This window comes from Ictalurus furcatus, chromosome 16, assembly GCF_023375685.1.
Source record: "Ictalurus furcatus strain D&B chromosome 16, Billie_1.0, whole genome shotgun sequence".
In the NCBI taxonomy this organism is placed as follows: Eukaryota; Metazoa; Chordata; class Actinopteri; order Siluriformes; family Ictaluridae; genus Ictalurus; species Ictalurus furcatus.
Window position 1 is genome coordinate 26,081,841 of NC_071270.1, and position 27,792 is coordinate 26,109,632.

The 27,792-nt window shown below is 41.6% G+C and overlaps 1 protein-coding gene across 10 annotated transcripts in view; it reads left to right on the forward strand.

Moving 5' to 3' along the window:
- The window catches only part of LOC128620483 (rab GTPase-activating protein 1-like), an 82,683-nt gene that overhangs the window by 9,644 nt on the left and 45,247 nt on the right, over positions 1-27,792 (forward strand). For 9 of the 10 annotated variants that reach the window (XR_008388151.1, XR_008388152.1, XM_053645514.1 and 6 more), the window contains 12 exons: positions 645-674; positions 4,200-4,401; positions 4,941-5,148; positions 7,019-7,193; positions 8,503-8,660; positions 12,198-12,308; positions 13,464-13,530; positions 14,354-14,456; positions 14,798-14,967; positions 15,078-15,237; positions 16,390-16,483; positions 18,884-19,034. Coding sequence is in view for 8 of the 10 variants with exons in the window: in XM_053645514.1 (XP_053501489.1) it covers positions 645-674; positions 4,200-4,401; positions 4,941-5,148; positions 7,019-7,193; positions 8,503-8,660; positions 12,198-12,308; positions 13,464-13,530; positions 14,354-14,456; positions 14,798-14,967; positions 15,078-15,237; positions 16,390-16,483; positions 18,884-19,034 (1,629 nt within the window). In the remaining 2 variants the exon portion in view is untranslated. The remainder of the gene's footprint in view (positions 1-644; positions 675-4,199; positions 4,402-4,940; positions 5,149-7,018; positions 7,194-8,502; positions 8,661-12,197; positions 12,309-13,463; positions 13,531-14,353; positions 14,457-14,797; positions 14,968-15,077; positions 15,238-16,389; positions 16,484-18,883; positions 19,035-27,792) is intronic. The other variant, XM_053645522.1, reaches the window with a different exon arrangement.

The window sequence follows — 27,792 nt, forward strand, 5'->3', positions numbered from 1 at the left end:
CACTCCTTGGTTGTGCCGCAACACCGCTGGACATCCGTTTGATTTGTCACCTCACTTTTCTCAGACTGAAACAACAAACAAGTGTCATTTCCATTCCATGCTCACACACACACGCACACACACTCACACACAGATGGAGTGGAGTGGAGTGTGTGTCATCTTGGCCATTGTTTACTCCTTTGTTGGAAGAACTTCTTTCTGGAAGAACCACATCCATTGTTCTTTTTGTCTTTTTCCCCCCCCACAGTTTTCTGTCTCATTCAGTGCTTCTTGTGAAATCCCTTCTTCATGTTCTTATTTTGGTCATTTGTGGTTTCAGTGGATTCGCGAAAGCTTTGTTCATCTTTGATTGGAATCAGATTTTTGGGGAAGGACACACTGTGCCATTTTGTTAGAAATGTTCTTCTTGTGCTTCCACATCAGACTCTGACCTTCACCGTGGGTGAACTGAACCGTAAACAGCCACTAGGGCTCAAGCGTTATTCGTTCACCTTCTCAGACCTGCATGGGAAAAGTTTAGCATGATCTAAATGCTGATCAGCATCCACGTATCCATGTTTCATCATCTGCTGCATGTTCTCCGTGTTCTTCTCCGTGTTCCTCTCCTGTAAGAGGCTCTTCTAAACCTCTTGTTTGTTACGCAGGTGATTTCTGAGGAAGGGGTCAGCTTTAAGGTCAGTCTCTCTCTCTCTCTCTCTCTCTCTCTTGCTTCCGATTTCCTTTTCTGTTCTTTTCTCGTCCCCCTTCTATCCGTGCTCTTGGTCTCCCACACCTTTTCCACTGGCAGAGTTGGTGCTGGTTCATGGTACGTTTTTAAGTACCAGGTCTATAAGACGTGAGCGTTCACTAACACATAACACGTATTAACACCCAAAGTAAAATCCTTCAGTGTCTACACCCATAGTATAAAAATATCACTGACAATAATTACAATGCTGAATTTTGATTGGTCAGAATGGAACGTGTTTATTATTATTATTATTATTATACTTTTCTAACAGTAGCTCGTTCTAATACGTTATCGTTTCTATATGGTGGACACTCCATGTAAACAGATTTTTTTTAAAAAATAAATTGTTGATATGGAGACTTTTCTGTATGAAGTCTCTAGTGTCAGTGCTTCGTAGGAGCCTAAGAACCTTTACTCATTCAAGTAGAATCCTTTTAGGAACCTTAGAACCCTTAGTCTTCCAAGTAGAACCCTTTTTTGGAGACTAAAGACCTTTAGTCCTCAAAGTAGAACCCTTTTAGGAGACGAAGATCCTTTAGTGCTTGAAGTAGAACCCTTTTATGAGCCTAAGAACCTTTTTAGGACGCTAAGAACTTTTAGTGGTCCAAGTTGAACCTTTTTAGGAGGCTAAGAACCTTTCAATCATTCAAATAGAACCCTTTTATTAGCCTAAGAATTTGTATTTCTCCAAGTGGAACCCTTTTAGAAATTTACGTTCATGGCATTCGGCAGACGCCCTTATCCAAAGCGACTTACAGTTGTCTCACTTATACAGCCGAGCAGTTGAGGGTTAAGGGCCGTGCTCAAGGGTCCAGCTGTGGCAGCTTGGTGGCGCTGGGGTTTGAACTCACTACCTTCCGATCAGAAGTCCGTCTTAACCACTGAGTTACCGCTTCACTTTTAGAAGCCTAAAACCATTAGACCTCCCAAGAAGAACCCTTTTAAGGAGCCTAAGAACCCTTAGTCATCCAAGTAGAACCCTTTAGGAAACTAAGAACCTTTCATCATTCAAGTACGATGGATATAAAAAGCCTACACCCCCTCGTTAAAACGGCAGTTTTTTTGTGACGTGAAAAAAGGAGACCAAGATAAATCGTGTCCGAAACTTTCTACCTTTTTATTGTGAAATTTTTATAAATAAAACTTTAATAAAGTGACAAACAATAAGAATCATTTTAGGGAATTAAATTTATTTATTTATTTATTTATTTATTTATTTTAATACAATAATCTGCTTGGATAAGTGTGCACACCCTTCTATAATTGGGAATGTGGCTGTGTTCAGAATCAACCAATCACGTTCAACCTCATGTTAAATACTATTTAGTGTACATCTGCAGTCGATTAAAGTGACTGATTAACCTCAAATAAAGTCCAGCTGTTCCTTTAGGATTTTCCTGACATCTTCTGGGTAACATCCACCTGGAAAACCAAAGCAGGTACTGGATCACACTGTTATTTATAACTTATTGAAATATCAATAACCAGACGGTTACAAAAATATTTCCAAGGCATTGGATATGCCATGAAACACTGGAAAGACAATAATCAACAAGCGGAGAAAATGTGGCATGATCGTGACACTACTAAGAACAGGACGTCCCTCTAAAATTGACGAGAAGATCAGGAGAAAACTGAACAGGGAGGCTGCCAAGAGGCCTACAGCAACATTAAAAGAACTGCAGCAATTTCTGGGACGTACTGGTTGTTCCCTACATGTGACAACAATCTCCCGAATTCGTTATATCTCTGGGCTATGGGGTAGGGCAGCAAGACGGAAGCCTTTTTTTTTAACCCCAAAAATAAATATAAAATACATACACTCTCCCAAAACCATGTGGAGTAATGTGTTACAGTCTGATGAGACCCACGTTGAATTTTTTGGCACCCCAGCCCCCGAAAAAAAACAACGATTCTTATTGTTTTTCACTTATTAGATATAAAGGTCGAAGAGGTTCTGACATGGTTTCCTTTTTCTTATATCACAAAAACTTGCCGTTTTAACAGGGGTGTATAGAATTTGAGATCTACCGTAGAACCCTTTTAGGAGCCTAAAAACCTGTAGTCATTCAAGTGGAGTACTTTTAAGAGCCTAAGAATCTTTAGCGCTCCAAGTAGAACCCTTTAAGAAACTAAGAACCTTTTTAGTCCTTCAAGGAGAACCCTTTCAGGAGGCTGAGAACCTTTTAGTCCTCCACATTAGAACCCTTTTCGGAGGCTAACGATGCAAGTGAAATCAGGAACCAACTTATTTCACGAATATTAAATGTTTACTGCAAATGGATAGGAAAAAAAAAAAATTCACAGACACCACAATGAGCACCTTGTTGGTGGAAAAGAACGATCTTCTTCCTTCCTTCTCATGCTCTTGCTCCTCCTGTGATATTGTTGACTATCTGTGATTCTGATTGGCTGTTGGCTGTCTTCATGGGTTTGTTTGGCGGCTCCTCTGATGTGTGCAGTCTGTGTGTACACACAGTCCCCTGTGTGTGTGTGTGTGTGTGTGTGTGTGTGTGTGTGTGTGTGTGTGTGTGTGTGTGCGTGCGTGTATCTATCTGCAGAAAACCTCATGGTGGCTCTGGTTTCATGTAGTCTACATGTAGTGATGCGGTACCTTTCCGTGTGCAGTGTAGAAACCACATGTATATAAGCTCATGCGAGCGGTGAGAACTTAGAGAAGAGTTAAACTGATTAGGAAAACACCCCCACATCCTCCTGCTGCCATCCCTAATAGCTTAATATCATGCTATTAGCTACTCTAGCTAGCCTGCTATTTAACTGTTAGTAAACAAGCTGAAAGATTTGTCGGGATGTAATGCTAACATGATAACTCCAGTTTTGTTTATTGCTTACCGTAGGTACTAGCTAGTGTAGCATAAAGGTAATGTGGCTACATGTTTCAAGGTACCACGTTTAAAATAATTTGCATATCAGCCATGATCGGTCCAAGCTTAATTAGTGACATCACAAACTGAGCTCAGGTATAGCCCCGCCCCCCCCAAATCAGTTTCATACAGAATTGCAGAGAAGTCTCTCTTTATTTTTTAAAGGAGTCTATAGGTGTGAGTTTGTGCTGTTAATATATTTTACCCAAACACCCGAATCTATAGAATCATAATTATCCATGGAAGTGGTGTTCAACATCAAATGTTTCTAATCAAAGACAGGATAAAAGACTCTTGACTTTTGATCTTTCGTCTCTTACGTGCCTCACCTTTGGCAAATCACATAAGGGGTTTATCAAGCACAAATTACAGGATAAAAACTAATCATCAGGGGATACACGGATTAGAAAAGAATCCTAAGATTTGGGTTTGATTGCATTTGTCATATATACGGTGAGAATTTGGGTGGAGTCTGTGTGTATGTGTTTGTGTGACAACTTTGGAAGCTGTTGATTTTTTTTATATATATATAATATAGTATAAATTAAATGATACATTGTGTGTGTGTGTGTGTGTGTGTGTAGATTGTGGGGAACGGCAGTGAGCAGCAGTTGCAGAGGGAGCTCGAGGATGTGCTGATGGACCCATCGGTGGCAGACGTGACTCCCGGATCGGACCACGTGGGCGGGGGGGATCTGAGCTACCCCACCACTGCGGCCCCACGTCATCCCTGTCCCGCACCCCCAAAACTGGAGATAGTCCTGCCCGTTCATGGAGCTCAACAGGGTGCGAGGAGCCTTTACGTTTGTTTGTTAAACAGAGAACCTTTCTGCGTCATGGTTCCTACGTACAAACGATTTTATGCAAATTAGGCACGACGCTGTAAAACGACAAATCCGAACGATTGTCCCGACGATTTCTCGCATTTGCTAGTCTAATCTGAGAAGGAAGCTAGCACCGAAGCGTAAAACCGATTCGATTTCTGAGTAGTGTTTAGTTGTTCGTCTTAGAACGCATGTGTGTTTACTGCCGCTCATCGGAATAAAAAAATGCTGGACAAGACACGCCCACGTACAACCGTCGCTACACGTCCACAAGAAACAAACTAGTGAGGAGGAACAAAAAAAGATGTTCACAAAGAAGTCGTCAAGATTCTAGAAATGTGCTAATTGTGAAATAACATGCACCACACCTCCTTCATCTTGTGAACTGCTGTTGCGTGACTTGTATTTGCATACCGGATCCTGATTGGCTCTTATATTTTATGATATAGTAACTTCAGCAAAGTTTCCTGAAGTGCTGCTACTGATTGTTTTTTCCACTAGATGACGGCTCGGTGATGAGTCCGGGGACGCCGCTGCTGGACGAGGACAGCGTGGTGTTCAGTAAGCTGACGTACCTGGGCTGTGCGTCGGTTAACGCCCCCCGCAGTGAGGTGGAGGCACTGCGTATGATGAGCATTCTCCGCAGCCAGTGCCAGGTGCCGCTTGACATCACCCTCTCCGTACCTGGAGTATCCGAGGGAACCGTCAGGTAAAGGACAGAGGGGGCGGGACTTGCACGTTACACCTGTGTGACGTGTAGGCGTGACGTGTTTGGAGTCAGGGAGGAGGAAAGAGCGGAGATTAAATGCTTATGGATTTGATCTCAGTGTTCGATTAATAGTTCCTGATCAATAAAACATCATTTAATAATAATAAATATCTTTATTTAAATAGCAAAGGTTACAAAGTGCTGTACACACAGAGAAAAATAAAATCTATATTTTTTTTCAATATAACCAATAATCATTGATTATATTAATACAGTCTTTTATCTCTTTCGCAATGTAGGTGTTTTTGTTCTTAGCGTAAGTGGTGACCCTGTCCTTTTCGGATTCCGGTGCAATATTTAATGTAGTCCGTCGTTACCACGGTTACAACCAGTGCAGAGGAAACAACCTTTCAGAGATTCGACCACACATTTACGCTTTTGATCACAGGGTTGTGTCTCTTCAGCGGAGACTTGTGATCGGAGTTCGATAAGGGAGGCCTTGATCTGCACGTGCGTGCCTCTTTCATGTTCCCGTAGCGCTCGTCTGAAACCTTCTTATCTCCCGTGTAGCCTTTAACACACTGTCCGTAACCAGAGAGAGCAGTGTCTAATTTACAGTGATTAAAATCTCCGGGAATAAAAACCGGCGCTCCTGGCGTGCGTTGGACTTGGACTCGAACGCAGTCTCAACAATACAATTGAGAGCCCTGTGAGTGTCGCCGTTACGGCGTCTTTGCTTTATCAGACGTATCCGAACTCATCCGCAGAGCGAGCCTTGGCCAAACCGAAGTAAGAATCTCTGCCAGATCTATAAAAGTTTTGCTGATTGTTATTTATTCACGTGTTGAATATCAATCAGCTGTAAATGACCAGGCGCAGCTGGTTTCCATTTAGCCAGGCCCACAAAACCATTAAACAGAACTCTGAAAACAACGAAATGGCGACTAGACAGTGACGGAGCGCTCCCTAAGCGCAGCGCGTGTTAAATCTTCTAGTAACGCAGCTCGGCCACCGCAGCGTGCCGGCTACCATGGACACGCGCTAACTCCTCCACCTTTTATAAGCGTGCCATTACTTTTGTCTTAATGGAACGGCTAGTCTTATTTGTCTTTATTGATGGATTTGTTTAACAGGGGACTGAGTTTCATGAAATGTTCATTAAATGGGTGTGTAATTGAAATAAATAAGTGATTTAAACTTGATGATCACTTAAACTGAGATTCTCTCTCTGTCTCTATTTTTGTCTTTTGTGGGTTCTGTTTCTTTCTGTCTGTCGCTTTCATTCTCTCTCTCTCTCTCGTTTTATTTTTCTCTGTTTTCTCTTTTTCTGTCTCCCCCCTGCCCTGTCTCTCTTTCTCAGTCTCTTTTTCTCTGTCTGTCTTTCTCTCTCTCTCTTTCTCTGTCCTTCTGTCTTTCTCTCAATCTGTTTCTTCTTTGGCTCTCTCTCTCCCCATTTTTGTCCTTTTTGGGGTGCTCATTCTCTCTCTCTCTCTCTCTCTCTCTCTCTCTCTCTCTCTCTCTCTCTCTGTTTCTTTTTTCTTTGTGTCTGTCGTTTTTCTTTTTCTGTCTCCCCCTGCCTTTCTTTCTGTCTCTTTCTGTCTCTTTTTCTCCATCTCTATCTCTCTCTCTTTTCCCCTTTCTTCTGTCTCAATCTGTCTATCTCTGCCTCTTTTTCTTTGTCTCTCTTTCTTCGTTGTCTTTTTCTGTCTCTCTCTCTCTCTCTCTCCCTCTCTTTCTTTCTTTCTTTCTCTCTCTTACCCTCTCCCCCTTCAGTTCAATTGAATTCATTAAGCCTTATTAGCATGACGGTATGTGTTTACAGTCTCTCTCTCTCTCTCTCTCTCTCTCTCTCTCTCTCTCTCTCTCTCAGGTTGTTGGACCCTCAGAGCGGGACCGAGATCTCTAACTACCCCATCTATAAGATCCTGTTCTGTGTTCGGGGTCATGACGGGACACCAGAGAGCGACTGTTTCGCCTTCACAGAGAGCCACTACAACGCCGAGATCTTCCGTATCCACGTCTTCCGCTGCGAGATCCAAGAAGCGGTGAGACACACACACACACACACACACACACACACACACACACAAATAACTGTAAGGGCAGGATTAAAAACGTTAACATCAAATCAGCTGCTTCCAAGTTCCTTTGTTTGTAACAATAAAATAAAAATATTTAAAAAAAACCTTGATACCTGCAGCATCCCAGAGAAGAGTATTGTGACACAATTGATCAGGATATTGATATTTTATGGTCATTTTGCACTGTCACAGCTCAGGGAGCTTTCTGCAGTTTTATTGTGTGTCCACTAGGAGGCGCTCAAGATATTTCTCCTTCACTCTTACAGTGCAGGCCAACAAGTGCACATCTGTCTTAAAAATTAGTCCTGAACTCTGAGTGTAGATTCAGAATGATGGTACAGTTAGCATTCTCACACACACACACACACACACACACACACACACACAGAAAGTAAGGTGAGTAACAGCAGTGTGTGCCGTTTAAAATGGGAACCCACTGGAAGGGAATGAAGGAATGGAAAGTAAATAATTAAATGCAGCTTACTTAAAGTTAAAAAACAAACAGAAATGAATAAATTACAAAAAATAAAATACTTGATAGGCAAATAATAAAAATGTGTTTAATATAATAAGTGTCAGAAAGAATATAATAATAATAAAATAAAATATTCACTAAAATAGTGTATAAAAACAGTATTAAAATAATAGTCCAGTTAAACACTTGTGAAAAATTTCTGCTCCTTGAATTAATAGCAGTAGAATATAAATAATTCACATAAAAATACCCTGAAAAATAAAACAAATACAAATATGGTCAATACAAATGAAGCCTATGTTTTTTCCATAAGCAGTATGATGATCATTATTTATTCATCTATCCATTTATTTATTTATTTATTATGGTCGTGTGATTTTATATTTAGCCTTGGTATTGTTTTGGTGAGGAAGTAAAGGAAAGAGTTAAATAAATGTTATTTACAAAGCACATTCAAAGCAACAAAAATGGACCAAAGTGCCGTACATGGTTAAGAGAATGTATGTGTAAAGAACAGTATAAAGAAAATCACATAAACAAAATATAGAAATGATAAAATATAGAATTAGTTAATATAGAGTTACAAACGTGAGTGAGAGAGAGAGAGGTAACAGCTCAGTCATGTAGACAACTCCAGGGCCATTAGACTCATCTCACTACACCGACATCATCGCTAACGAGCCTGTTAATGACTGAAAATGAGACGAACGGCCTGCGGTACAGCACGTCATGCTTTAAAGCTATGAATCATCACGTGTGTGTGTGTGTGTGTGTGTGTGTGTGTTCGCGCCAATACAGGTCAGCAGAATACTCTACAGCTTCGCCACAGCCTTTCGGCGGTCGGCCAATAAGGCGTCGCTCTCGGCTCAGGCTCCGCCCCTCACGCCGGACAGCGACGTTTTCACCTTCACAGTCAGTCTGGAGATCAAAGAGGATGATGGGAAGGGCACCTTCAGGTGAACAACGTCAATTCAAATGTAAAAAAAAAGCTCACCAAAACGAACTAAGTGTATGTAAATTTATAATTATAATTATAAAATTAAATTTCTGCCAAAACCAAATGATTAATAATTGACGATGTTTCATAATCAGGTAGAAAGAAGGATAATCTGAGACTTCTGTACTCACTTTTTTTTTGGACAGTCATCCTCAGGAAAGACGTTTTCGTGATGTACAGTATATAAGTAAGGAATAAAACACGTTAGGGTGTGCTGTTAATACGGGAAAAGATATCGAGTCAATATCTCATACCCCAATTCACTGGCACTGTATACTGATTAAATATTCAAATTAAAGCACACACAATGACTTCTAAAGGTTCTAAACGCTTACAGATATCTTTATAAATGAACGAGAGCACCTACCGCACTTATATTTTATAACGAATGGGTCTTTCACCTACAGAATGTAAATAACAGTGCTCTCTTCTAGTCCTATGGCTTCATCCCTGAACTTTCCCTTCACTGCTTTAACTGAGTTCGCCCTCTCTCTTTTTTTTTTTTTTTTTTAAAGTATATATTTATAACTTCATGCGCTCTCGGAAGTCATGCGTCTTGTTCTGATGGAACGATAAAAATAGAAGAGAAGAGCCGTTCTCTTTCTTTCAGTTTTCCTTCTTTTGGCCTCGTACTCTCATAAAAGTACAGACAAGTGCTTCCTCTAATTTATCTCCCTCATATCCTGCGCTGACTTTTCCCCATTAAGAGCTTCTTTACACTCGCAGGACAGAAATCCCCTGTGTGTGTGTGTGTGTGTGTGTGTGTGTGTGTGTGTGTGTGTGTGTGATTGTTTGAGAGATCTTTGTCATTAGCGCCTTGTAAGTTGGCGACGTTAAGATGGTGAAGTTTTGAGTAAGGAGATGTTTATTTAACATGTATGGAAGGAGTCTCCAGTGTCGGTGCTCTGTAACAGTCAGAGGTAAAGCTGCAACTCAGTTAATTAATACATTTTTCGAGCATCTTCGGGACAGAGGCGTTTACGCTTTAGGATTTGTCGGTAACGTTTTGATTTATTTAATTAACGATGGTAGCAGTGACTCTGCTTCATCTCACTACCTGTCACTCGTGGCGTTTTAGAACGGCAAAAACCAAAAGCTGATAAAAAGAAGAAGAAGAAGGAAAAAAAAAAAAAAAAAAACCTTTCAAATTGTTACGCTTCTTAAATAAGACCCTCTGATTGGCTGTAGTGTGAACCGTAACAAAAAGCCTCAGAAACGTATTTAAATCATCACTGACTACGTTTACACGCACAGCAGTAATCTAATCATGGACCTTATTCTGAATAAGACAATATTCTGATTAAGGTGTTCACATGAGTCGCTTTAGAATACTCCTGTCATGTTCAGGTGTTACGTGTTATAGAACGTAGAGCGATTAACGGCACACGTCATTACGTCACCGCGCCACGCTGTCCATCGTTCCCTCCAGAATTTCACGTATCGACGTACAGTTGGTCTTCGTTATGGGACCGTATACAGTTTTGGGTGATTTTCTTTTTAATTTTATGAAAGCTTCAAGAGCGGTTAATTATTTCTCATGCTGTACGTGCTAATAGACGACTGCTTGAAGCCGTGGGCTGCGTCCCAAATACATGTATTTCTCCTACTATATAGCAGGTGAGTACGCGGTTTGGGACGCAGCCGTGCTCTCTTGTTTGCCGTAAAACGGTCGAGCGCTGCCGCGTGTGTACGTGTCCTGTCGCACAATGCGGTGAAAACCCCCACACGACGTTAACAGTGTGATTAAGGCGTGTACATGTCTGTAACGCACATCCATAATGCGACTAATACAGGAGTACTCCACACGCCTTAGTTCCATTTGTGTTTATTAAGGTCATCGATAATCGCTGTTTACATGCTAGTTTCTTAATCAGAGTATCGTCTTAATCGGGTTCATACCGGATTATCGTTGTCCATGTCAACGCACTGATTGTTTGCATCACTACTAAAAACAAAATGGCTGACAAAAACCCAACGTATTTAGAGCTCGACATGGACGTCTACTAAAACAGAGGCGTTGGTTAAAGAAGTAAATTCCCTGTCCGTTTTTTTTTCCGTAGACTTTTCAGAATGTTCTTCAATGAAGAGTTTACCGTGTCCAGACGAACCAAAGAGCCAGGAGATGAATTCAGATCTTATTGATATTAATTCAAAGAAAAGTATTGATGGAGATATGATGGAGAGTCTAAAGGAAGATGCTGCATTGTAAATTCTAATAGAAAGATCTTCTTCGTGATCATACTTAAACTATAGAGTTTTTTCTGTGTGTGTGTGTGTGTGTGTGTGTGTGTGTGTGTGTGTGGGGGTTCATCAGCAGTAAAGCACCAGCTCAGCTTTTGACTGAAAGATGGAGACAGACTTTCCTACCGAAACAGCAACATCATCACTGAGCTGGGAAAAGAAGCTTATTTTTAGGCTGTACCTCAGCACCATGCTGTGCTGCTTACACCGTGTGGCAACACAGATGTGTGTGTGTGTGTGTGTGTGAGTGTGTGTGAGTGTGAGTTTGACAGACTCTGAGTGAGTCCATGTGGACTTCCAGTAAAGTGAAATAAAGAATCTCAAACCTTTCAAACCGTCACTGCAGTGCAACTGAGTCAGCAGTCCCGAAATCGCTCGAAAGTTTGCGTCCCCGTTGATATGCTCTAGTTGATTTATTTCAACTGGAGTCTCGTTAAGGTGCCTGACGACTTTATTTTACTTTATTTTATCTCTTTATTTAAGCCATGAAACGTTCAAACAAATTCTCAAGCAGCCGATTTAAGGCTCAGTGGGAATTCGGGAGAAGATCTTTCACACGCTTTAAACCAGAAAATAGTGACCTTTCGCAGAGCCGGAGAAAGAGATGAAAAGATATCGGAGTGTTTAGGGAGAGTGTTTACTTACGGTTAAGTACAAAAAACATAATTGAGTGAAAAATGCGAGGGGGGGTTGGTGAACAAAAACAAAACAAATAGTATCAGAAGTAAAGGAAAACAAATAGTCCGTAGAGATAATCAGAAATGTAACTTTTTCATTATTAATATCTTATCTTACACCACGACACTGTAGCGTTCTGGATTCTGATTCGTCAGAAGGCGGCGATTAATTTTCTATAATAGCAGCTCTGGCGTCTTAATACGTTATGGTTTCTATAGTAACAGCTCATTTACAGGGACTTGTACTCTGTGTACGAGTCCCTGTAAATGAGCTGTTACTATAGAAACCATAACGTATTAAGACGTTCCTTTCTCTGTAAGGAGAAGTGTATTTAACCTTTACGGAAAGGAGTCTCCAGTGTTAGCGCTTTGTCCCGGATGTACTCGAACCCCTCAACGACCACCCGATCTCGACCGAAATTTACATGAAAAAGCACATTAATGATATAATTCATTAATTATATCATGATTTGGTCCCATCTATGAAGCGTACACCAAATGTTTCGGTTGCGTGTACGTATATATTTCATTAAAACAAATCTCAAACTTTTTTATTTATTTATTTGTTTTTTAAACAGTGCCGTGTCGAAGGACAAGGACCGACAGAGCTTCAAGCTTCGTCCTGGGATGGACAAGAAGATCGTCATCTACGTCCAACAGACGTCTAACAAAGAGCTGGCCATCGAGAGGTTGGTCTCGTGCGAATGTTCTCCTGTCGATCAGCTCCGTTTCCTTCAGTCATGATAATCACACAGTGTTTAATGTGTTCCTGTTTTCACAATCCTCCCTGAAGAAGCGAACGCGTGACGGAGGGATTTTTTCCTCCATCTTAGTTCTGTTAGATTAAAGACAGCTGTGTGTCGTTCATATGTATTAACAGTAAAGCAGAATGTTCTCTGATAAAGTAAGGGGATGGAAAGTGTGTGTGTGTGTGTGTGTGTGTGTGTGTGAGTGTGAGAACCAGGGCTTTCAAAATCCATTAATATTTGAATGCAGTTGAATATTTGAGTGTGTAATGTTTTACTAACATGGGGGCTGATTTGCTTCCCATCACTGAGGGGGAAATATTTTATATCAAGATATCTTCTAGATATTTTTCAGGGATTGCGGACTGTCACGTGACGTTTAATAAATCTTGGCAAGACAAGACCTTCGGCGATTTTTAGATGTTGTGGCTTGATCGGAAGATGCTGTCCAGGCAAGAAACTTCCAGAACTATTGAGGAACCGAGACAGTTTTTAGACACGAACGATCACCTTACGGTTAGCAAGTCTGATTAGCAGCTAGTGAAAATGACAGATTTGGTTGGGCCGGGTATTATACGTGGGGTGCACATACTTTTTCCAGCCCGGACTGTAAAAACGTGAGGGCTGGAATAGTGAGGGAGTTACGGGAATGTGTATGTTGAAAATGTAATAGAATTTATAAATTGTGAAAAATACTGTAGTTTGTAATTATGGTGTGTGTGTGTGTGTGTGTGTGTGTGTGTGTGTGTGTGTGTGTGTGTGTGTTCTACTTCTCATTCTCATTCTTCATTCTCCTCCTTATCCTCCTCCTCATTCTCATTCTTCTCATTCTCCTCCTCCTCTCATTCTCCTCCTCCTTCTCATTCTCCTCCTCCTTCACCTTCTAATCCTCATTCTCCTCCTCCTCCTACTTCTCCTTCTTCTCCCCCTCATTCGTCTTATTCTCATTCTCCTCCTTCTCTTCCTCCTCTCATTCTCTTCCTTCTTCTTACACTTCTACTTGTTCTTCTCTTCATTCTGCTCCTCCTTCGCATTCTTCTCCTCATTCTTTTATTCCTGCTTCTCTGTGTGTGTGTGTGTGTGTGTGTGTGTACGCAGGTGTTTTGGTCTTCTCTTAAGTCCAGGGAAGAATGTGAGGAACAGTGACATGCACTTGCTAGACCTGGTAGGTTATTATAGGCACGCTATTATATTCAGTCCTCTCTCTCTCTCACACTCTCGCTCTCTCACTCACTCACTCACTCACATTCTCTCTCTCTCACACTCTCGCTCTCTCACTCACTCACTCACACTCTCGCTCTCTCTCACTCACTCACTCACACACACCCACTCTCTCTCTCACTCACTCACTCACACACACCCACTCTCTCTCTCACTCTCTCTCTCACTCACTCACATTCTTCCTCTCTCTCTCACTCACTCACATTCTCTCACTCTCTCTCTCTCACTCACTCACTCACTCACTCACACTCTCTCTCTCACTCACACACACCCACTCTCTCTCTCACTCTCTCTCTCACTCACTCACATTCTTCCTCTCTCTCTCACTCACTCACATTCTCTCACTCTCTCTCTCTCACTCACTCACTCACACTCTCTTTCTCTCTCACTCACACACACCCACTCTCTCTCTCTCACTCTCTCACTCTCTCACATTCTTCCTCTCTCTCACTCACTCACATTCTTCCTCGCTCTCTCTCTCTCTCTCTCACTCACTCACTCACACTCTCTCTCTCTCTTACTCACACACACCCACTCTCTCTCTCTCACTCACTCACTCACTCACTCACATTCTCTCTTTCTCACACACTTTTCTCTCTATTTTACCTTTTCCTGCCCATGCGTGCTCTCTCTCTCTCTATCTTTTCTTTCCCCTGTACATTAACTCTTTCCCCTCTCCCTCCTTGTCCTTATCTGTATTCTCATCATTGTCTTCATGTCTTCCTCCCTCCATTTCTTCTTTTTATTAAATCTCCTTTTCTCTGTAGGAGTCGATGGGGAAGAGTTCAGATGGTAAATCTTACATCATTACAGGGAGCTGGAATCCCAACACTCCTCAATTTCAGGCTGTCAATGAGGAGACGCCTAAAGGTGTCTCTCTCTCACACACACACACACACACACACACACACACACACACACACACACACACTTACTTATAATGATGAAATGAACAGATTCATGTTAAACCTGTGGTTTTTCCAAACTCATAGAAATAATTGTGTTAGAAAATCAGATTCTATTAATATGCAGATTAGAATAATGTTCCATGGCCTGTATTTGCATAAAGGAATATGATTGGCTCTTAGATTTTATGACTCCATAACACTCACCGGTCACATGTTCAGAGCTAACTGCTTCAGATAAATGCATCTTAAAGAAGTTAATAATGTCGTGTGTGTGTGTGTGTGTGTGTGTGTGTGTGAGAGTAGATAAGTTCATGTACATGACGACAGCGGTGGATCTAGTGATCACGGAGGTGGAGGAGCCGGTGCGCTTCCTGTTGGAGACGCGTGTGAGGGTGTGTCCTCCCACTGACCGGCTCTTCTGGCCTTTTAGCAAGCGCAGCTACACTGAGACCTTCTACTTAAAACTGCGACAGGTGAATAAACGTAAACATAAACGTCAAACAGCACTAAATATCAGTATTTTCGTTTTTGTAAATAAGTGTGTTTGAGGGTTCGTGTGTGTGTGTGTGTGTGTGTGTTGTAGCTGGAGAGGAAGAGTAACACGGACACGCTGTACGAGGTCATGAGTTTGGAGAGCGAGACCGAGAGAGAGAAGAAGAAAACGACGGCGAGTCCCGGCATCCTGCCCTCCGCTTCACACGGTTCCATGGCGCCCTCGCCTCCTGAGGATGACGAGGAGGAAGGTGAGTTTAAATATGGGATCAAGTCGTCTTTCCTGGTCACATGATCATGACATCACATCATTGCCATCATTGACCAGCCTCCCCACTAAACCCAGCACCCCCCCCCAACCCCCCCCCCCCAGTATATTAACAAAACATGACTGAAGCCCGGCTTATGGACTGATCCGAGACGTAATTATTCGGTTCCTTTGTGTACACGAGTACGTCTTACTGTAATAATAAATTATTCTCCATCTCCAAACACACACACACGCAGACGTTTCCCTCTTTACACACACCGGATAAATCATCAGGGACTGAAAAAACCAACCAGACACAAATTACAAACTCTGTCTGCTTTAATTACTCTGCACTGTGTTCTGTTATTCCTCACTTTACTTCTTCTTCTCGTTCTTCTCCTCATTCTCCTCCTCCTCGTTCTTCTTCTCCTTGTTCTTCTCATTCTCCTCCTCCTCGTTCTTCTCCTCATTCTCCTCCTCGTTCTTCTACTCATTCTCCTCCTCGTTCTTCTTCTCCTTGTTCTGCTCATTCTCCTCCTCCTTCTTGTTCTTCTCATTCTCCTCCTCCTTCTTGTTCTGCTCATTCTCCTCCTCCTTCTTGTTCTGCTCATTCTCCTCCTCCTTCTCATTTTTCCCTCATTTTTATTCTTTTCCTCATTCTTATTTTTCTCCTCCTGCTGATCATTCTCCTCCTTCTCGTTCTTCCCCCTTCCTCCTTCTTTTTGTCCTTCTCGTTCTTCTCCACAAGAGTAAAAAACACAAAAACGATCACTTTGTAAATGAAACATTATTGTTATTATTATTATTATTATTACTTTATTCTGTCTCCTTATTTCCACCGTCGTGCTACTTTTTCTGAAATTTCCTCTCATTCTTTTCATTTGTCTGTTTTTCCCTCTCTTTCTCTCACACTGTTTCTTGTTTCTGTTGCTTTTCTCTCAGTTTTAGCTGTAGAGCGTTTTTCAGTCTAGCTGATGAACGTTGGTTAAACGTCTCTGTTATAAACAGCTTGATTTGAGACGGAATTTGTTCAGTCCTTATGTTTTTTGTTATTGTATATTGACTGGGAGGATTTTGTTGTTTTGTTGTGTGAAATTGCTCGGCTGGAGACGGGTCTAGAACACTGGTCAGTTTTCCTCTTTCCCTCTCTCAGATAACGACGAGCCACTGCTGAGCGGTTCTGGAGATGTGTCTAAAGAGTGCGCTGAGAAGATTCTGGAGACGTGGGGAGACCTGCTGTCCAAATGGTGAGTCCTTAAGTGACTCCTTTCTTCTTCTTCTTCTTCTTCCTCGACTTCCTATTTCTCATTCCGTCTTCCTCCTTTCTCCTTACTCCTTCTTATTCATCATCATCTCCTCCTCCTGTTCCTCTTCCTTCTTCATATACTCTTCCTACTTTTTCTTCTTCTCCTCCTTCTTTCTTCTTTTCCCTCTACTCCTCATATCTTCTTCTTCTCTTCCTCAGTTCTTCTTCTTCTCATCCTTTTCCTCTTTCTTTCTTTCTTCTTCTCTTCCTGTCCCTCCTTATTTCCTCTTCCTTCTTTCTTCCTCTGTTCTTCTTCTTCTCTTCCTGTTCCTGCTTCTTTCTTCTCCTCTTTCTTCTTTCTTCTACTCCTCCTCCACCTTATATCCTTCTCCTCCTCCTCCGTGGTTTTTGATGGAGTGTATAGTAGTAGTGGATGACAGAGCTGCAGCTATCCATTACTTTATTAAAGGAGCGTTGTACCGGTGTACCTGATGGATTAAGGTATGATCTTAGGGACGCAGTTTATCGTGATGTCGATATTATATCGTCATATTGTCCAGCCCTAGCGTGTTGTTTACGTTCTGCACGTGCGCATGTGCGTTGTTTTATTTATTATTTCCCATTTCTACACTCCAAATCGAACTCCGGTAGAAGTCGGGGCAGGGCGCACAAACTTTTGCACTCGGCTTTATACGAATAGTGCTGAATTTGGGTTAGAAAATGAGAGCTTCACAAAAATAAAAATAAGGTTTGCTGAGTTGATTTGGTCGCTGTGTGTGTGTGTGTGTGTGTGTGTGTGTGTGTGTGTGTGTGTGTAGACCACTGCTGCATTGTCCTTGAGCAGCTTGACCTGGCAACACACACACACACACACACACACACACACACACACACACACACACACACACACACACAGAGTTGTAAAGCCATGGTTTAACCCCTGTACTTTATGAATTTCAAACATTTACACACTCTGAGAACCACGGGACTTCAACCATCTTCTTATGTCATTCTTCTTTTAACACTGACATCACACACACACACACACACACACACACACACTCCTCTCTCTCTCTCTCTCTCTCAAACTATTCTAATTTGAGAACTCGTTCACAGAGGGAAATGAGGAAGGAGAGAGAGAGAGAATGAAAGGAGGGATGGTCAGAGCCAGATAGGGGTTTTATTATTAAGATTATTTCCCTCCATCATTACTTTCTCATTGTTCTTAATCAAAACCTGGAGATTAATTCAATTAAAAAAAGCCCTGGAATTTAATTACAGTCTGCGGCTGCCTCAGTGCCACATGGAGGGTGTGTGTGTGTGTGTGTGTGTGTGTGTGTGTGTGTGTGTCACACTCCTGTAGCTCCAAACACAGACCTGAACTTCTTATCTAATAAAAACTATCATAAAAATTATATACGTCACACATTTTGTACATACAAAGTGGAGCTCAAAGTGCTTCACAATTTAATTATAATATTTGACCCTTAAAAACGATGCCTCTTTTTATGTGTGTGTGTGTATATATACATATATAATATATAAAATGTGTGTGTGTATAATATATTTCCCCTACAACAACTACACCAACAAGAAATAATTTTTTTTTTAAACAGTGTTAACCAAAAGTAATTTTTTTTAAATGTAGATACGAGTATATTTATTCGTAAATCGTTCCTAAGCGCATCTACACAAGAAATTAGGTGTTTATGAAAACCGTGTCATTTCACAGAAAGCCTTCGTATCGTATAAATCAGAATCCAGTGCCAGGCTTTGAAGCACGTAGTTCATGTGAATAAGACGTCGCGGGAAGGAAGCACCATGACCTCACCGATAAACCCTTGAGTTCATAAACGATATGCTCCTGAAAACGGAGGTAGAAGTGTGTGTGAGGCTGCAGGGTCACATGGGTGGAATGTGTGTGACTATTACTTCCTTTCTGAAAGCAGATTTGATCTGGTTTGTAATGCCGTTCTCAAACGAGGAATAAAACACTGCGTGTGTCGTGCGGTTGTAGTGAAATAATCGAGGTGGCGTGATGAAGCTGCTTGAATTTGAGTTACTACCCCATATGTTTTATTTCATTACACCACAGCAATTACAGTCGCCGTGCGAGTCCCTGTGAATGAGCCGTTACTATAGAAACGCTACCGTATTAAACCGAGCGCATTATTATAGACCTGTGATTTACAGCTGGACTTAATCCAAGACTTCTGACCAATCAGATTTGAGAATTGTACAGATGTAGTGTAGAAACTGTTGACTTTTTTTTTTTTTTTTTTTTTTTAAGAATTAGTTTGATAGGTCGGTTGAGGGTCCGGTCACCTGACAGGAAGTTGGCCATTTATAGAAGTTTGATAAATTAACTTGTTCTACAGCTACGTTCTCCCGCCCCTCTCAGGCACATGAACCTGGCTGTACGGCCCAAACCGCTCCCCGCGCTCGTCCGCAGCGGCGTCCCCGAAGCCCTCAGAGGGGAGGTATGGCAACTCCTGGCTGGTTGCCATAACAACGACCATCAGGTGGAGGAGTACCGCACGCTCATTACAAAGGTAAGCCTGTGAGTTTGAACTCTTTGGACTTGGACCCTGAGTTAACGTGTGTCCACGTCAGCTGATGTAGATGAAGTCTAATCTAAGCCGTGTATAGTGGTACAGTGGACAGGTCTGATCTGTCTGGGGAACCGTAACGCTGTTGATTCACATGTTTACGTTTTTTTTTTTTTTTTTTTTAACCTGGATGGGTGTCATACCTGTTTAGTTGTTTTCTTTGTTTTGTCATAATGCTTGACAACAGGTAGGTCATCTGATCATCAGATTGGAATCATAACAAGTCATCAGTTGTATTTTTTTTTTTGCTTGTTTTCCATCATTTAAATTTTTTTTAGTGGTAAAATTATTAAATGATCTTGAATGATCCAGATGTGTACCAGTGATTACTGGCTAGATTACAGATCAGACATAGGACCTACATTAGATGTACTGCAGATGTGGATCACTACTTTTTTTTTTAAACATCAGGAACGTGACGGTAAAGAAGGACGACAATTTAACAATATTTCAATCACCAACGTTTATTTCTGCACGTTTTGACCTTCTTTTTTTTTTCTCTTTCATATTCACATTAATAATCTTTTTATTCAGAGACTTGAAACGAGTAGTAATGATTTAAAAACAACACGGTGTTTTATTTTATGTTTTAAAATAATGGCACCTTTTTTTATAGGGTATCACAGGCTTCAGAAAATGCATCTGCATTTGTTGTTATTTTTGTGTGTGTGTGTGCCAAGAAGAACAAAACAAACAAATAAATAAAAAGCCTTCTGATTTCTTCAGAACGATAAAGCTGAACATGAACACAACGTTGTATTTGTGTATTAAAGAACGTTATTTTATCCAAACTCTTAAAGATACGTGGAAGAAGAGAGAGAGATATATATATATATATATATACTTGCAGTTTTCTAAGTAAATTCATTGTGCAATTCATGTAGCTATTACTTGTTCAGTAATATTTTCCAACCCCCCCCCACTGTATTATTTTAAATCTTAAAATTCTTGCTTATTATTATTTTTTGATAAAATGATTATTATTTACTCATTATTTATACTTCACATTAAGCGTATTATTTAGTAACTACGCTGTGAGACGTAACGTTAAAGATGCGTACCTACTAGTGTGAGACGTCAAAGGTTAATGGTGGTCGTGTAAATCATTTAAGATGTTGCCATGGCGATTTCATATATAACCCCGCCCACGAGCAGCGGACATCGCGCCGTTCCTGGTTTCAGTCCGAGAAGGATTTCGGGATTAGATTTTTTCGACTCGTGGTTCTAGATCCGGAACCAGCATTTTCTCGATCCTACCATTTAACTGGAGTTCCTGGAGTTTTCTTCTTCAGTAACACATCTGTGTGTGTGTGTGTGTGTGTGTGTGTGTGTGTGTGTGTTTCTCGACTGTTTCTAATTCTGAATCATTTAAGTCCATTTACCCCACTTGTTGTTTTTTTTTTCTTCAGATCTTTAGTGCCAACACACAGTACACAGATTCTCGATAGCATTTCCATCACTTTTCCCGTCTCGGTTCCAGACATGCCACGTCCGCTGTTAGGAAGTGACTGGGCTGCTATTGGAAGGCTTAGTCATGTCACTAATGGAGGCGTACAAAAGGTGTCTTAAAAAACTGGATAATAAGAGTGTGTGTGAGTGTGTGTGTGTGTGTGTGTGTGTGTGTGTGTGTGTGTGTGTGAGTGTGTGTGTGTGTAGCTTTGTACACTTGCTAGTGCAGGTGTTGATTTTGTTTTCCCCTCGACTGGTAATTCTTTGCAGAAATGTTTCCCACGGTCCGGTTTGGAGCGTCTCCGACTGATTTCCGGGAATGGTTTCCATCTGGCGCTATCATGTAACCCTCGGGTTGTGTATTCTCCCAACCTGGAGCCGCCGAAGCTCCGTTCATGTTTTCCCTCAGAACGGGTGACGTATTTCCTGATGCAGAGCGATCTGATTTGAGAAAAACGATCGGACCTTCAGCGATCGCTGTGGCACGTAATACGAAGGCTAATGTGTATCCAAGGCCCTGTTCAGACCCGGTATTAATATCATTATCCGATCCCAGTGATCCGATCACAAGTGGGCAGCCGATACGTATAGCCCTTTAACACCTGCCTCTCGTGACCGCTTGTGAGGAAGGGCGTCTGAAACGTTAAATCCATCCGTTTAACCGTTAACAAACGTCGTACCCGTACGGGCTTTTTGTTTTTCCATACCTTTTGATCCGTTTAAACAAACGTAGGTTTTCGACCGTCTGACGAAATAAATGAATATATTTACTAGTTGTGTCTGGAAATCTGCGGGCGTCTGATTGGTCAGAAATGTTCCGTATTGTGAGTATCGCCGACGCATCATGCAGCCCAGGCTGTAACTCTACAGCGCCGTCGACACACGAGCCGGTATTTATTTATTTATTTCCTCCGCGTCAGCGCTAACGTCTCTCCAGACGGCGGTGTCTCCGGCGGTCCCGTACATTTCCGCGGTAAACGGAGCCAGTTTCGGTTTCTTTATAAGCAGCACCAGGACAGACCTGGGTTTCTTGAACTGAACCCCTGTACGTATGTAAGGTCGATCGTAAGAGCTGATTGGTTGTACGTTGTGTAGTTGTGTAGACGGAGTCGAGGGAAGAGTGTTTTGTTTGCTCGGTTACGGGAATGCGGTGTTTTTACTCGACTCAGCCGTGTCACTCTCAATTATGTAAAATCAACATCCTGCGGTAACGCGGCTGCCAGGTGGCTACAAGATGTTCTCCTCCTCTCCTCCTCCTCCTCCTCCTCCATGCCAGAGACCAAATAAACTCAACCTCTGTGTGTGTGTGTGTGTGTGTGTGTGTGTGTGTGTGTGTGTGTGTGTGTGTGAGAGAGAAATAGATGTCCATGTGTCTGTAGCTGATGTCATGCAACAGATTGAAACAGACCGTGGTGTTTGTGGTCCACCCTGTGTGTGTGTGTGTGTGTGTGTGTGTGTGTGTGTGTGTGTGTGTGTGTGTGTGTGTGTGACCTCCCATCACTCTGCTGTATAACACTGGCGTATTTAACGAATCACGTTGAACTATTCTGCTCTTTTACAGGAATAAAAATAATCAGATGTGTTCCCGCTACTCTTCTTCATTCTGTTGTGCTCTGTTTGTGTTCTACTGCGTTCCCTTATGTATTTTTCTGTCTTATTCTATTTCACTTGATTCTTAATAATGCCATTTGATTCCATTTCTATTCTATTATTGTCTGTTTTTCTCCATTCTATTTTATTGTTATTGTCTGTTTTTCTGCTCTGCTGTCTCCTGCTCTGCTCGGCTGTATTCTGTACTCTTGTTCTTCTCCCTCGTTCCATGGTAAATGATGCTGTTCTATTCAATTTCTACTCTATTCTTTTCCACTGTTCTTTTCCATTTTGTTACGTTCCACGTTGTTTTGCTTCATTCGATTCTATACCACTTGATTCGTCCATTCTGTTCTACTTTTAATCTGTTTGTCTTTATTCTACTCCACTTTTTTTATTTTAATTTTGTTCTGTTCTGTTTAGTTCTATCCTGTTAAGCTTGATCTGTCCTGTCAGTTCCGTTTACTCCGGTCATTTCAATTCTATCCTGCTTTCTTTTCCTCTGCTGTTTTGTTATTTTTATTCTATCCGGCTCTACTTTATTCTGTTCTGCTGTGTTCTGCACTACTTCCGTTCTATTCCACATCGTCGTGCTCTGTTCAGTTTGATGCGAATCTGTTCTGCCGTTCTACTCGATTTTATTTCGTTTTACGTTTCGTTTTATTTCCTGTTCAGATTCATTGTATTCTGTTCTCTGCCTTTCTGCTCTAATGAATCTATTCCATTCCACATTTTCTGCTCTGTTTTACTTGTTGATTCTGTTGTACTTAGTCACTCGGTTATATTCAATTCTGTGCAATTTTATCGTCTTTGTACTCTGTTTTTTTTTTTGTATTTAGGGGCCAAGCACCAAAGATGCACTGGTACCTATTGTATCCCTTCGTCGTCGTCGTTGTCTTCTTTGTCTGATCTGTTACTACAGCAAATTTGGAGTCTATAACTGAAAGCCTCCAGCGCCACCAACTGTCCAAAGTTGCACTCATGTTCATGCTAATAACCTTTGAACTGTACTCCTTTTCCTCTGATTCGTTGGCTCAAGACGATCCGATTGCACCCTTTTCCATTTGGAATTTTTTTTTTTTGAAACGCCTACTCTTTCGAGTACTCCTCCTTGGCGGTTTGTCCGATTTTCACCAAAATCGAATCGGTTCATCTTCAGGCAGCGGTGGCAGGAAGTTATCAAAAGCTTTTTGATAGCCGAAACTGCTCTCGTATAGTGCGTCGATGAGTTCGATAAAGAGCAAGTCAAAATGGACGTGAGGCTGTATCTCAACATCAGTTGAGGTAGCGTTCATCACAAGCATGACCGGAGGGTACCTGCACAGTTTCGGCGTTCCTCGTGGTCACGAGATATGAAAAATGCATCGTTTGTGGATTTCCGAACAGGTTGACCAAGAACCACCAGTCGGTACGGCGTACCGTGTCGATCACATTTAAACACGCGTTAATATTCATCCATTCATCTTCATTAACGGATCAGTAACCACTGTCGCTTTTGATTAGCCGTGCCGTGTAGACGTAATTATTCTTTTTTTTTCTTTTTTTTTCTAATCCGCTTTTTTTTTTTTTTTGCTCCTACATTTTTTGTCTCGCTTGAGAAATAAACACTGTACGAGCTGTGGAAGACGGACATGATTAGCGTTCGTGTTAGCATCAGTGAGAGTGAGGGTATTGATCATAGAGAGAGGAGAGACCTGACTGAGGAACTTTATACCACACGCTAACAGCTCCTTCATTTACTCCTGCGCTAAAGAAATCACAGCAGCCGAATCTCGGCCACGGAGCAGACGCCGCGGGTTCACTCTCATCACAACGCTGCAGTTACCGTCTCCGCCTCCGTCTGTACGTTACTTCCTCTGTGGTTTCCTTCAATTCCTTAACTCCGGTTGAGTTTGTACTAAGCGAATACCTTTTTTAAATTCCTTACACTTCTGTTGGTTTTGATTGCTGATGAATCCCAAGTGCAAAAATATCGTACTGCAGTTCAAATGAAAAACTTTTTCTTGGTCATTTGATGGCAAAACCTGCACAAAATTACCCATCAAGATCCAGTTTTTCTTCTTTTCTTCATCCAGATACTTTTTCTTTTTTGTTCTTTCTTGTTAAATCTGGATTTTTTAAAAAAAACATGACCTTATTGTTGGCGCTTTGTTAGCCAAACTTGTGCAAAAAAAAAAAAAAATGTATATATAATATATATATATATATATATATATATTATGCAAACACAACACAGGTTTATCAAAAACAATCTTTGTTAAATATAGGTGTGCAACAATTATTGGCACCCTTTTTAGTCCATACTTTGTGCTAGCGCCCTCTACCAAGATAACAGCTCTGAGTCTTCTCCTATAACGCCTGATGAGGTTGGAGAATACATGGCGAGGGATACAAATTATTATTTTTTTAAAATTTTGTTGCACACCTACATTTAACAAATGTGTATATATATATATTTGATAAACCTGTTTTGCTTCTATGAGAGCAGAGTATTTTGTGAAAGAAAAAAAAAAATGTAAACAAAAGGTCAAACAATAAAGAAAATTTTTCACAGCCTTCTTTGCTCACATTTACCAAGGGTGCCAATATTAGTGGAGGGCAGTGTGTGTGTGTATATATATATATATATATATATTACCCTGAGTAAATACAGACTGGGGCTGTGGAAGGAAACGGTCAGTCTCGGCATGTTGCCAGCTGTTAGTCTGCCGGTTTCACCTGAGACAGTTCTCGCGTGGCTCTTCAGTAACTCGATCCGCTTCTGTTCCGTGATCTCCGTAGTGTAACTTCTGGCCTCAGTTTCCATGCGATATCGTCTGATGCTGTACTCTCTGTACGAGCACACACTCTGTACCGAAACCAGGCCTCACAGAGGATTGCGACATTCAGTTCAATTTAATTATAAAAAGAAAAAAAACATCACAAAGCGACTTTACAGAAATTCCAGATGAAGATTTAGATCTCTGATGAACACGCCAGAGGCGACAAAGCCAGAAATTGGCTCCAGAAAGAGTTGTATGCCTTAATGAATAAGTGCTTTGTGTCGTTTCTGCCTCTAGCTAGTGGGCGGAGTCGATGCGAATAGATTATTTCCTGCGGTGTGATTTTAGCGCAGCTGTGAAAGTGACTTCGGGAACCTAATGTGTGAACTAATACGACTGAAGGGCAAGTATTAAACTTGTGGAAGAGGCGTCTGTGCTGTTTGACCTTAAAATTAAAACGTTTGTTCAGTCTTAATAATGTTTATTGAAATGATTTGACTTATCTGAGCAGTAATTTATTTATATGAAATAGTTAGTGTATTTACGGATCATGGGGGGGGGAAACTTCATTCATTCACCATCGTATAAACAGACACACTCTCACGTCAAGACTTTTTATTTTGAAACCTTTTCTTGAAATACACGCGGGACTATGAAATAGCATATTAAATATATAAAAGCAACTTTAGCGAAGCAAAGAATCATTATTGTGAGTTGCTAAATGATCATTTTAAGAAAACATCTTTGACAATTTTTTTTTTCTAAAGCACTTTTTTTTTAAAACTCGTATACTGTTGCATTCATTGTCATTTTTTTTTTTTTTAATTCATTGCTAATTTCAGCAAAATTAGTTCGTTCCTTCTTCTTACGTGACGTTGATGAAGCTGTGGATCTCGGCGTTCTTTCCTCGACTCTGAGCAGCTCCGGGAAGTTGCGGACGTCCTCTGTACCGACCTCTTTATGACCTTTAACTCCGTCACCTCAGTGCAGTATTTCTCTGCCATTTCTTCCACCGTCTCTCGTTACAGTTCAGAGCTATCATAGTCTACTCCCTGGTTGTGATGTTTAACTCTGGGTCTGAAAGCTGCTGCTGGAGGCTGACGGTGTAATGAAGACGTGACCGGTCGGGCTGTAAACCGGATCACAGATTGAGCGTCTCGTGATCGGGCTGATACCAACACCTCCCCCCCACCCCCCAGGCAATTACAGACGTGCCCTCGTTACCCACTGATCTCAAAATGCACCGCGCACTGAAGACGCCGCGATACCAGTACCAGTAGAATTACACAGTCCTCCATACCTGATCTGTTTTCACAAGAATAACAAAATATTCACATAAATATAACACACACAAATCATTGACACCATCAAATGCGAAGACCAAGATAATGTAAGCGTATAGTACCTAATAATAAAAGTAACATTGATGTTTTTTATTTTTGAAAAAATTGTTGTCAGGTGCTCAGGGATCCGCAAAAAAACATCCTCCGAATGCTATTTAATATTCACTCTATATGCTGACTGCGTCATCATGTATACATGTTGCTTGTTGGAAACTACTTACATGTGCGTTATGTTGTTTACTTCAGTCCAGCCTGGGGCTTCTTCTGGGGCTTCTTCTGGGGCGTCTTCTGGGGCTTTGGTCCTCTTTGGTCCTGCTGGGGCTTCTTCCGTCCAACCTGAGCCTTCTTTTGTCCATCATGGGGCTTTTTCTGTCCAGCTCAGAGCTGTTAACCTTCAGCCAGGGGCTTCTTCCATCCAGACTTGGGCTTCTTTATTCAGCTCCAGGCTTCTTCCACCTTGACTGGTACTACTTCTGCCCAGACTGGGGCTTTTTTCCATCCAGACTGTAGCTTGTGTGCAATCTGGGGCTTCTTTTGGCCAGCCTGAGGCTTCTTCCATCCAGTGTTGGGCTGCTTCTGTTCACCATGTGGCCTCTTCCACCCAGTCTGGGGTTTCTTCTGTCCCTTCTCTGGCTTTTTCCTTCCATCCTTGGGCTTCTTTTGTTCATCACAGGGCTTCTTCCACCCAGACTGGGGCTTTCTCCATCCAGCCTCGTTTTTTTTGGTGTTTTTTTTTGGTCCTGGGGCTTCTTTTGTGCATCCTACGACTACTTCCGAGCAGTCTGGAGCTTCTTCCGTCCAGCCTGGGGCTTTGCGTTGTGAAATGAGCCAAAAGTAAAAGCAGTTAATCTAAAAGTCATGTGGAAAATGTGTATTGAGTGTGTGATGGATTGCGTTCTTTGAAGGTGCTATAATGTCATATTGATGTTATGTATGTTTAGACAGTACACGCATGAATAATACAGGTCGCATGTAACGTATAACACCGGAGTGTGGTGTGAATTATTATCCATCATCAGTACATGTGTGTGTGTGTGTGTGTGTGTGTGTGTGTGTGTGTGTGTGTGTACGGCTGGAGCCTCGTAGGAGCAGTGATTTATTTCCCGACTCGACACAAACAATGCCCGCGCTCTTGTAACTCGCCATTGTGTTTAATTCAATAGAACCATTGAATTAGCCACATTTCTATTTTGAGTTGATTTTATGCCCGGCACGTTGAGCTTCTCAGACTGACCGATGAAACCGTAGTCACGTTTATTTCTACAGTAAACGTTTTACTCGGACGTATAGAATTTCCACTGTTTCTGGCGACGGCTTTCTCCTCGGCCTCGCGCCCTAATGGCGGCCTTAATACCCAGTGTTGATTTTAATCAGAGCTCCGGGCATAAATACAGGAAGTGTCCTGACACAGAGGGCTTTAGGTGACGATAGCTTTGATTTATATCGTCAGAGCAGCTTCACCTTTTCCACACTTTATCCCCCTCGGTTTATTTGCACCTGTCGCCATAGAAACTACACGGAAATAGGGTTTTACTCCTAAAACATCGAGTCAGTTAT